Genomic DNA, 11,401 nt, shown 5'->3' with positions numbered 1-11,401 from the left:
GTATTCGCCTTCTCAGAATCCAGAGCCAAAAGATCTGCAGCAGCTAAGCATGTGATGCTCTCAAAATAAAATGATAGTTTCGTACGGGTTATCAAATGCCAGCGGTGGCGACTATAGGAGGGGGGGGAGGGCAATGTGATTAAGACAATAAACTTTGTATGGTGATTGCGAGACAATGGACTGTTTATTGATTTTACCTCGATTACTGTAGTTACAAACCAACAGTATGCTGAGCTTGCACGCGAGTCAGCAGGTTGAGTTAGAGTTCGTGTGTATGTTGTGAAACCATATGATGATAAACTAGGTATTGTGACGTAAATGCGTACGATCTCTTCTGGGTTTCAGCAAAATATTTGACTGTAGTGTCAGTTTTTCCTTCAAACCCTTCAGCATGATCAGGTATGCTCGGAAAACGGATCATTTCTCTCGTGGTATGCATCGCCTTAGCGACTAGCATTACGGTAGCAGCACCTTCCAAGACAATCCCACACGACAACATTCGGAGCTCGTCACAGCCACACAACAGCATGGACACGAGCAATTTGCAAGTCATCAGCAAAAACGATGTGTCGATTGACACAGCGACTAAGGAAACGATTAAGTCCGACGAAGCTGAGGAAAGAGGGCTATCGACTCGCAGGGAGCATCTGAAGAAGTGGCTCACGCGTCACCCATATTCGCTGGAAAAATTAATGGCAGTGGTTACGGCTATCTTTTAAATAGTTACGTCGAAAGCTCGATGCAAACTTGGTATTAGACAACATCATTGTGTCATTTTAGCAAAAAGAATGGTCTATGACAATCCACAGATATAGCGCTTACGTCGAGGGCATACAAAGTATTGTAGGCCTTTATTCACAATACAGTTACAAAGTCGAGCTTCGCCCGACGAAAAGCTATGACATTTATCATTATTTCTTCGTTCTCAATGTTAACGACTCTACCCATTAGGTAGATAAAAGATATTAACATTGTGAATGCTGGAATTTCCTGCAGTGATGCATCTCCTGCGTCTGCTTTGAGCCTCAGCATCTGCCTAGCTGAATCACCCCTTCGTTTTACTGCAGTAGGTTTTGGAGTTGAAGCAAGAAATTTACAAAAATCCGGAATATTAAAAGCCAAAACTAGAGAATATTTTAAGATGCTCTAAGACTTAGCTCTGGGGTCCAAGGAGAAGCAACCCTGGATTGACTCCATAATCCTAGGATAGTTCCAGATTGTCTAGTAACAGTGGTGAGCTTTTAATATAAACGTTTTTGAGGACAATGTGCGCCAGGACAAAAGTCTGCTTGGCTTTCTATGCGGTACATCAAATTACACAGCTTGTTACGCTTTTGTGGTGGTTTCTGTTTGTCCAAAATTCCAGTTGGGTATGAGCAATGGCGGTTGGGGTATTAGGAACCTCATCGAAAACCTGAGTGCTATGGGTCTCAATAGGGACTGCATGGCGCGTGTCGCCTGCTAGCTTACTGTCATCTGAAGTGTTCTCGCATACACAATAGTTTGTAAAATCCTACAAGTACTCAGTGTCCCACGTGCCTGAGAATACTTATTGCCCTCATTTACCGGCCTTTCAGACAGGTATCAGTTTTCGAGAGTTGTTCTTGTTTAGAAATATCATCCAAATCGTTTGAAATACTACTAGTAGTATTAGCTAAGACAGAAAATATAATTCCATACTACATCTCTATGAAGCAAAAGTGGGAGATTGAGAAATCTATCACGCCATATTAGCATCATTTATGAGAGTTGAACCTGTAGCTTGTCTTCCCTCACTTTTGAATGACCCGTGTGGCACGATACGTAAAGTCCTCAAAGTACTCTCGCTCGCGATCCACCGAGTCGAGCATGCGCCACTCGGGTGTGTCCACTGGCACTTGGTTGATAAACTCATTGTCCACATACTTAGCGTCAGCATCGTCGATCACATCGGGCACCCACTCCGGATCAATTTTCTTCTGTTGCAAGGCCTCCCAATCAATTCCCTCGAAGAACGAGTGCTTCATAATAGAGAACGGCACCGCCTCATTGGCTCCCAGACGTTTGGACGGATCGCGCTCGATCAAACCAGCAAGAAGCGACTGGACATCCTCCGGCAGCTCTGGCGGAATGTACAGGAATCCCTCGGCAATGTTGCGGTACATAATGGCCTTGTTATCGTCCTTGAACGGTGTACGTCCCACGTACATTTCGAAGATGAGGATACCCAGACTCCACCAATCACAGGTGTTGTCGTACGTAGCTGGGGGTTCTCCTTTCTTCGGGTTTGCAGCAGCTAGAACCTCAGGCGAGATGTATTCTGGGGACCCAGCCAGAGAATGGGCCTTTTTATCGTTCTCATCACGCGCGTAGGTTGATAACCCGAAATCCACCAGGACGATGTGGCCATCCTTCTGAATAAGAATATTCTCGGGCTTGAGGTCGCGGTAGATAATATCTAGACTGTGCAAATGTGCCAGCCCCGCCACCAACTCAGCAGCATACAACTTGATGCGTCCAGCTGTGAGTTTAAGCTCGTCGTTCTGGTTCATCGTAAAGTGATGACGCAAGTCGCCGCCATTATAAAACTCCATCCCCATGTACACCTTATCTTCATTCTGGAACGCAAACAGCAACGAAGCCACGAACGGATGACGCACTTCACGCAACATATCGCGTTCGATCTTGGCGTTGCGACGCATGTTGTCGTCCATACCAATCTTTGTGATGATCTTAATGGCGTAGACGTTTCCATCGGGTCCACGGGCTGACAGCACGCGGCCGTACGTCCCAGTGCCCAGCACCTTGAGCAGTTCAAAGTCTTCAATCTTTATTGTCGACTTGGATTTGCCTTTATTCGAGTCCCCAGCAGGTGCCGGGGCCGTGGCGCCAGACCCTCTGGCAACACGTGACGCGCCTAGACCGTACTCCTCTTCATTGCTCACCGATGCAGCCATCATGGAGCGTGTCAGCACTTCTTCCTCCGTATCCTCCACCTCTTCTGCTTCACCCGAGAGGATCATATCACGCTGACGAATTGCCTCCTGTTGCACTACCGAGTCCAAGTGGTTGACCGTAAACCGGTAATATTTCCATGTGCTGTTGGTAAATCTCCGATCTCCGGAGACGTGGAGCATGACTCCATTTCGGAGAAGTGCCGTGCCCAACAGCAACGCTTCTTCGGCTGTGGAGCACGTGACGCCGCCCTGCATGGGGCGGTTCAGGCCGTGACACAACATCCATTCTACCGCCTCTTTACCGGTAATGACATTTGGGTGCGGTTTTAGGTACAAACTGCGGTCTTTGGCAGGCAATTCTTGTCTCATTTGCTCCGCAGCTGTCCAAAGTTGCCACAAACTGGGTTCACGCACGATGCGACTGGAAATTCGCACTTTGCCTTGCACCCGCTTCATTTTGCTACTAGGACGCAGCTGCAGGTCGTACCACGCCACCCGCTCTTCGCCACTCGTGTTCATGTCTTCGAGACTGAGCAACAGCCGCCCCAGATCATCATTCTCGACGCGCCCCTTGTCTTTGCATTTGACAAGCACATACTTGGCGTTCATCAGGTTTGTCTGGATGCCAAACGTGTACTCCTCCGAGGCGGCAGCGGCGCCAATCCCCAAAGGCTGGTGCGACTCGACGCTGCTCTCGAGCGAGCGCAGTACGGCGGCTTTAAGCGGACTCCATACCGGATTTGAGTTACGCATGGGCGGCGTGCGCTGCTTTTCGCCCTTAATCTCGCGCTTATTCTCGTCTAACAACACCAGAGTGCAGTAGGAGTTGCGCGCACGGCCCGACTCAGCGGGGAGCAGGTCCCAGGCCTCGATGGGCGTCACCTTGAGCAGGAATCGCCGCTTTGCCTTGATGCGCATTTTGCCATTCGAGTGCTGACTCTGACTCGTGACGCCTGAAGTGGCAAAAAGGTGGAAAGGAGGTTAGGACACTGTTTGCCAGTTTTTTTCCACTTGCAAGCGGCAACTGATGACGTACGCGAAGACGGTCTCCGACTTGACATGGCGACGCGATTCTTCTTACTCGCGAGGAGAGGAAAGGAGCTGTGGCGACAGGAGCTGCAAGCCTTGCGCGCGGTCGTGCGGTTGTGGGGGTCGGCGCTTCCTCTGCTTGACAAAGTCTGGTTTGGGCTCGGAAAAAAGTGCGGGAGGGGAGTTGTAGCCGGAGAAACCTGTCGAATCGAAAGCTAACGGTTGGTGTGGCCTACATCACTTGCAAAAATGCATTTCTATTCAGAGGTTGCAAAATGAAATCACATACCCTTCCATTCTCGTCATGGCTGCTAAAACATGGTTTGGATGCAACCTTGATTGACGCCGTGATGGGGTCACATACAGAATCCAGGAATCAAGCAATGCAAACACCACCGGCACTTTGAAGCTTGAGCACTAAAGCAGCTCATGATCGCGTGCATCAAGCTGAATAGATGTATTTCTACTGGCATTTACCAATGGGCCATCAAGCTGAATATATGTATTTCTACTGGCATTTACCAATGGGCTCGCCTGCGAAAGAGTCAGGCAATACAAAACTTAAAAAAATGAAAATATTCAAACAGAATTAAAACCGGTACAAAGTATTTAAATTTGTTTTAAGCAAATTTAAAAAACAAAACAAGTAATAAATTGACAGCATAAATTTTTTCAAACAAACTGGTATTTCAGAGTGCGTGCCAAATCTACAGGACCCCTTATTGGGGGTTCAATTTTCTGGACAGTATGGGATACATGTACATTATCGGCCATTTGCAACCAAGGCTGTATTTTTGAAAATCCTGATCTCTGATTGGCTGCGCGTAGCGTATAGACCACAATTGTGCCTTGCACAGCGCGAAACGGTGGGGTGGTGATTGCAACTTGAGTTGTTCACACGGTGGCAGGTTCAGGTCAGTTTTGCAACCCAATCTGATAAAAATCAAGTCAGGTTGCAAACGTACTTAGTGTAGAACCAGATATTAAAATCCAAGTAAGATCAAGCCAGAAGTTTGCAAAGAAAGAAAAGAACGCCACAAGCCCCAGCACTATGACAAGCCAGTACAATCGAGAGCTCACGAGGTTCATGTCGTTTAAAGACGGCGTCACGTACAGCAACGATCGCGTCTTCACGACAGCAGAGCTTCTTCAAGTAACACCTGGCCATTTGTGCCACTGGATGCACCAACAAGCGTACGGTGACCCCGAACCAACTGAAGACATGAAGCCCGTCTATTGGCACTCAAGTACGCTTGAATTCATCAAGAAAGCACTTTCTTCATTTATGCCGCGGGTCAATACGTCCAGGGACCCTGTGACCGAGCGTGGGAACCCCACTCGCTCTGACGCTGTAAACAAGTTGATACGCTGTTGTTGGTGCGCTCAGGTTTTACCAGTGACGCAGCGATAGACAAGGTATATTCAGGCTATGGTAGGCATCTCTCAGTGTCAAGTATCTTGGTGGCCCTCCATGCGGATCGTAAGAATGGCGGCCATCCTACTCTGCGTGTGTAGTTACCGCTTTGTGCACTTCAACACAGTCATCAACACTAGGGTTAACCATTAAAAATAGGGTTGGAAGCCAAGTTGCACAAACGGCCGAAATTTCTACAGTATGTCGTTTGTAAAAGGCATGCATGTACAATGAATGGGTTTGTGTTAGCAGCTAAGATTACAATGCCTTTGTTACGGCTGGTGTACAAATCAATTCAAGTACCTGATACTTCTATGAGGCACTATATATATATATTATCTCAGAAAAATGATGGTCACTGCGCTGGAGGCCACTTTTCATTACTTAAACGCTCGAAGCGCGGAGGCCTTTCATTTTCGAATGGGCTGCCGCGAGGCTCTCAGTAGGCAAGAGTGCTGGTGAGTTGTCAATTTACGCGTCAACAGCGTCTCCATTCGCAATATATCAAAAAAGATAGGGTGAACTTGAACATTGGCTAGCTCAATAGCATCCCAGGCTGCAAGATTTGCCTCGTCTAGCTCCGTCGTGTTGCGGTATGGACGTCCATACGCGGTGGTCATTGCGGACCATATTTTTTCGATAGGATTGCAATTCGGTGGCGCGCTGGCCACACCATAGTGCAAATTCAGCTACCTTCAATAATTACTTTCTATCGCGCGAAGCATGAATCGAAGCATTAATTTGCTGGAAACTAAAGCTTACACTATAGTTGGCGTGAACCGAATGCAGTAGATATTCAGGTGATGTATAATATATAGTCACCTGAGGCACCCACGCAGAATGGCCAACTAATGAACATCTTACTTGCACCTGACGCGCTTAACGCGCTCTATCTATACCCAATGAGTCCTCCGGTAAATGGATCAGTGTGATTACCCTAATTGTTTGCTATTTACAGTTGCAGACTGTCTTCGCTGCATATGCAGAGCGATGTTTTGCTATGCGTTCAAAACCTCCTGCTCTGAGCCAGATGGTGAGAGCGCCAAATCATCAACATCATCATTATATCGCTCATTTTATCTTGGGGATGGTGTGACTTGCGTGACTTGCGCCCATCTAGAACTATGTTCGTCCACTCCAAAAATCTCCCTTCTTAGTCGCGGTCACTAATTGATCCCTCGTAGACTCGGGAATGTTGAACCCATCTTGCGTAGGCGTACATCTCTACGTCCTCGAAACCATTTGTTAGGTGCGCGGTATGGAGACGTTTTGCTTCGCAGCATAGGTTTGACCGAGTGGGGTTCCGGCAGTATCTGCATAGTGCCAGACGGCTTTATACACCTTTATCGGCTAATTGCTCGAAAATATAGAGAGTATAGCTTCACGCAAGTTTAAAAACGATAATTTAATCGCTTGAGAAAACTGTGTTTGGCTGCTTAACTTTGCAACATGTAAAATAGAAAAACGATATTAAAACGTTTTGTCAAGAGTCGATCTGGACGAGTATTAGTGTAAAGGTCTCGCGCCGTAACTATTCAACCATGCGTCTCAACGGACCTCTCGCCATGTGGGTATCATTTGGAATGATTGAAAGGCGGACTTCGACCACATATTTTAATTAAACCATCGGCACATTTATAAGCCATACTAACATAGGCAGCGAACAGCTTATATATACTGCAAAATTACAACATTACGAGTGAATTTTTTACTCTCTTCGGTCTGAAAAACAATGGTCACAGACCCTATTGCAATAGTGAAAATAGACCAATCAAAATAATGTCGCGGTCTCCTTCTCTTGTCAGGGTCGTGTATCTTGTGAAAGCCGACGTAGGAACTTAGACGTATTAGATGTGTAAAATATACTTGTTTCTTATTTGTTTTTTTAAGCACTTCTCGTAAAAGAAGGAAATTTACGACTGAGGGCTCTCTCACCAGCTCTCTAACTTGCTAAAATACCTCCTACCAACACCAGTACCTCTAGTTATCGTTCGTAAACGGAGTCAGCGTACCGCTGTCTGGACTCCTTCGTTCCATCTTAGACTAGGGACGAGGTAGTCGGCGACGCGGAACGAGGCTGATCGGGCCTGACACTCTTCTTACGCCGCTCGCTAAATTGCCGTAGACAGTCGTCCAGAATAGCGAGTCCTTCCTCTAGACGAAGACCGTGACATTTCTCCCCGACTGCCGCTCGGAGTCCTCGTCGAGCCTCATCGTTTCCAGCAGGTTCAATCGCCGAGTCGACCGGCAGATCCGGAACGATTGACCTCGTTCCAATCGAAGTCGAATCCGAATTTTCCTGCACCACCGAGGTCGTACCATTAGGACCTGCACGCAAATGGTCGAGGCTAGCTCTCTCTCTCCTTTCCCGTAGCTCCTTCCGACTTTCGAGCTGAGCCCAACCCTTTTTGTGCGGCCTCAATTCCAGAGCCGTCGACAGCCTTCACTCGCGACGCCCAGTAGTACCTCGTAGCGTGGCTATAACAGCCCAGTATCAAGACGAACACGTTCCCAATGAGACTCGCGACCGAGAATTCCAGTACCACGTCCACCACTAGGGTAGCTAAGGCAACACTTATCCAACCACATAGGGCACCTTCCACGCCTTCGTAAAATACTCAAGGCAGGTAAAACACAAGCGACAATAACAGATGTCCCACTAGACACACGCCCATCAGGCAATCGCCCACTCGATCGATCGAGGCTATCGTAGCCTCAGCTATCGCCTTAGTGTAACGACAGCACGACGTCCACACAAGTTGTATCACATCTGGAACGAAGAGACAGATCGAGTGGTGCCACGCCTCACACCATCTGAGACACGACAGTCCGAAAATGCCGAAGCGGGGTTCATACTTTCGTAACACAGCCATGGGAACGAGGAACATCAGCGTGACCAAAGTGCACGCATATTCTCTAGGGTGCAGCTCTTGAGCGTTGGCTCCACGGACGGTAGTGACAAATCGGTTGCTACAAGTATACCAGAAGAAACAGATGGTGGAGCCACCGTCCACCAGGCTCGCACTGAAAGCCCATCCCACATTGCGTAAAGGCGTCGTGGCCACCCACACTACTATCCCAGCTACGGCGCAGACCACCGTAGCTCCTGTTTCGATTTCAGGGAACGTCACGACAGGAGCCGCCGCTTCGACTCCATCAAACCAGCTCCTCAGTACTTCCATCATTTCAGACTGGCGCCGCGTCAGTTAGGAGAGGTCATCCTGGCGTCGTCCGATGACACCCCTTCCCAAGTGGCGTCAGTGTCACCCGAGTCGTTTCCTTTCATCTCGTTCCATTTTTGCACCCTGTTGCGGGCGTCCTATTTCCAACGTCCGTCAGCCACCATCTGAGCCAATGCGACGCATCTTTTAGTTTCCAACAATCTCCACGTTGAACACCTCCCAGCTACAACTTCTCAGCTGCCAGCATGGCCAAGCGCCTCACTGTCGCGGAGCGCTGGCAATTCAAGCGATTCTTTGACGCGGCCCTAGAGTACGACGAACTTTTTTTTGGAACGCCAGGGGGCGACGCTAAGACCATCAAGCGGGAGTTCTGGGACGCGTTGAAGGCGTACCTGGGCGGCAACGGCCTCTCCACTGGTCTGGAGCACATGGAGCGGTTGGTCGACGATCTCCTGGAAGGTCGACCCTCCATCGCATTGCGCGGTCCCGTGGTTGCGATGCCGTCAGCGTCGGGAGTCTCGCCCGAGTCGTCCACGCCTGCTAAATCTTCTACCTCCTCCTCCACTTCGTCGGCAAAGAAGCCTGTTCGCGGTAAGCAGAAAACTCGCAACGGGCCACCCCCAATCAAGTCGTCTAAGAAGCTGCGGAGCAGTGACAAGCCAGACAAGCCGACGTCTTCGCTCGTTCCTTCTCCCGAGTACAAGGCGCTGGTCGACTTAATCCTCGACGCCCCTGACGCAGTAAAAGCTACCGTCTACTTCATCTTGGCCAAGGCGGAGGCGGCCAGAAAGAAGCCTTGGTGTATCGCTTATCCTTGGACTGGGCGTCCGCAGTGGTACAACCCGCTTCGTTTCCGCGCGATCTATCGGGGTCATTGGCGCTTCTGGATGTCTCACCGTCGGGCGTTCTGGGAATGGGCCCTGTACGCGCCTCTGGCGTCGGAGACGGCGCAGAATAATCGTCGAAAGGCCAAGATGCGCGCCGTACAGGCTCGTGTAGCCTTCCTCAGTTTGTGCATTGAAAATTGGGGCTTCTACGGATTTCTCACGCTCCTCGACAAGTGCGCCCTGATGTTCTGAATGGGAGGTCAGACCGGTCGCGACAACAAGAAGTGCCTGCACTACGACGGACCTCTCGTAGACACGTTAACTTCGCTCGAAGATAAGGATCCGAAACGATACCAGGCTATCATCGACAACGCTCTAGAGCCCGTGCAGATCGACGCGTATGGGTATCCGAGTATCCGCGTCCTTTTAGAGACGACCGAGGCCTTGGTCCCTACGGCCAAGCCGGCCAATCGACTCTCCATGGTGGCTTTGGCGCGCATTCGGCTTGATATTCAGTCCTCGGCGACGCCTCGTGACACCTGGGTGGGGTCCACTAGTGACGAGCCTTGGAAGACCCTTATGGACAACGCCCTGGTGAAGCAAACCCAGCTGACTGTCGCAACCGAGTTGGAGAGTGGCTCGTACCAGTTCCCCCAAGTTAGGGGACCGACCAAGACAGAACGCCGACGTGCCGAATGGTCGGATCTCGAAGAGAACGAAGAGGACGAAGAAGACGAGGCCGAAGCTGCCGTTCCAACTGCCACGATCGTGACCGCTGCTACTGCCGACTCTTCGAGTGCCGACGACGACGAAGAAGCTGGGAGCGACGACGAAGACGACGACGAGGACGAGTACAAACCGGAGGAAGACGACGAAGACGATGACGAGGGGGATAAGGCTGAGGCCGACGACGGGGAAGACGGTGAGAAGGTCGTTCCCAAGAAGGTTTCAGCCGACAAGGGGAAGACCACCAAGAAGTAGCCTCTTATTCGGAGTCGTTTTCATTCCTCGTTCCGTTTCTTGTTTCTTCGTCTCGAATGTATCCGTTTAATCTCTGCGTTACAAGTCTCTACCGTTCCTCGATGTCCAGCTAGTCGATATCGTCTCTCGTCACAACTGTTCCTTGTTCTAACTTTGTCAGTCCCGGGCATAACCATCCCGCCAGAGGGTCTTGTGCTCCGTCGATACCCCATGTCACTTTCCCAGTGTCCCTTTTCGTAGCGTTCCAATATGTAAGTGCAAAATATAGTTCAGTGTTTCGAGACTCACTCGTTCCCAAACACCAACAAGAGTAAGGCGGTCCAGCTCCACTCGTTCCATCCAGTCAGAGGACCAGTTAGAGCAACACTTCCGCGTCGTCCACATCAGCGTTGGCCTCGACCAATATAACGCTCCGAATCTCCGGGAGACCCTTCTTCTTGCGGTCTGCCTCCTCAAAGACGCTTATCATGGTTCCGAACTCGGGGAACAGAGCCGTTCGGGGTAACCAAAAGGTCTCGTACGTAGCCGTCAGCACTAGGTACTGCAGCTCGCTCTTATCCACTCTCTTAGCAACGACGTCCACGATGGGCGACGAGACGCCGGTGAAAGCTGTCTCCTGACCCCCGATAGATACTCGCTCTACAAAACTCGACTGAGGCAGATCTTCTTCTTGTAGTGGTCCCGCCTCCAATAGCAATTCGTTCTCGGCTTCATCCTCGATGGTCGCATCATTACTTGTCTCGTTCCCAGCTGCCACATTCTCGAAGGTAGCACCCCCACTAGCCACATTCTCGGCTATTCTTCTAGGCACTTCGTCCGCGAACGGCCGACTCCAGCGACCACAGAAGCGTTTCAACCGATTCACGTTCACAGCGACGACCCGGTCGGGGTGTTTAGGGATTGCCATCTTGTAAGCATTCTCCCCGACTTGGCCGACAATACGGTACGGACCGTGCCAAGAGAATGCCAACTTCTTCGTCTTGTTTTCGCCAACTTTTGCCCTGAAGAACTGATAGACCCAGACGGGATCGC

The 11,401-nt window shown here is 49.9% G+C and overlaps 2 protein-coding genes across 2 annotated transcripts; one reads left to right on the top strand and one right to left on the bottom strand.

The window, feature by feature from the left end:
- Positions 1-1,629: 1,629 nt before the first annotated feature.
- Positions 1,630-4,096, bottom strand: PITG_08984 (protein kinase, putative; the record flags this gene model as incomplete). The annotated part of the gene is made up of 2 exons (XM_002902974.1): positions 1,630-3,889; positions 3,973-4,096. 2 exons carry the CDS (start codon positions 3,995-3,997, stop codon positions 1,773-1,775), a joined length of 2,142 nt encoding a protein of 713 aa, XP_002903020.1.
- Positions 4,097-5,016: 920 nt separating this feature from the next.
- On the top strand, positions 5,017-5,376 carry PITG_08983 (uncharacterized protein; the record flags this gene model as incomplete). The annotated part of the gene is made up of 2 exons (XM_002902973.1): positions 5,017-5,212; positions 5,363-5,376. The coding sequence occupies 2 exons, from the start codon at positions 5,017-5,019 to the stop codon at positions 5,374-5,376; spliced, it is 210 nt and encodes a 69-aa protein (XP_002903019.1).
- Between the last annotated feature and the right edge of the window lie 6,025 nt (positions 5,377-11,401).

The sequence above is a fragment of the Phytophthora infestans genome, genomic scaffold, assembly GCF_000142945.1.
Source record: "Phytophthora infestans T30-4 supercont1.16 genomic scaffold, whole genome shotgun sequence".
Taxonomy (NCBI): domain Eukaryota; phylum Oomycota; class Peronosporomycetes; order Peronosporales; family Peronosporaceae; genus Phytophthora; species Phytophthora infestans.
Note: the sequence above shows the minus strand (reverse complement) of the source record. Positions and strands in the feature narration are given on the sequence as shown.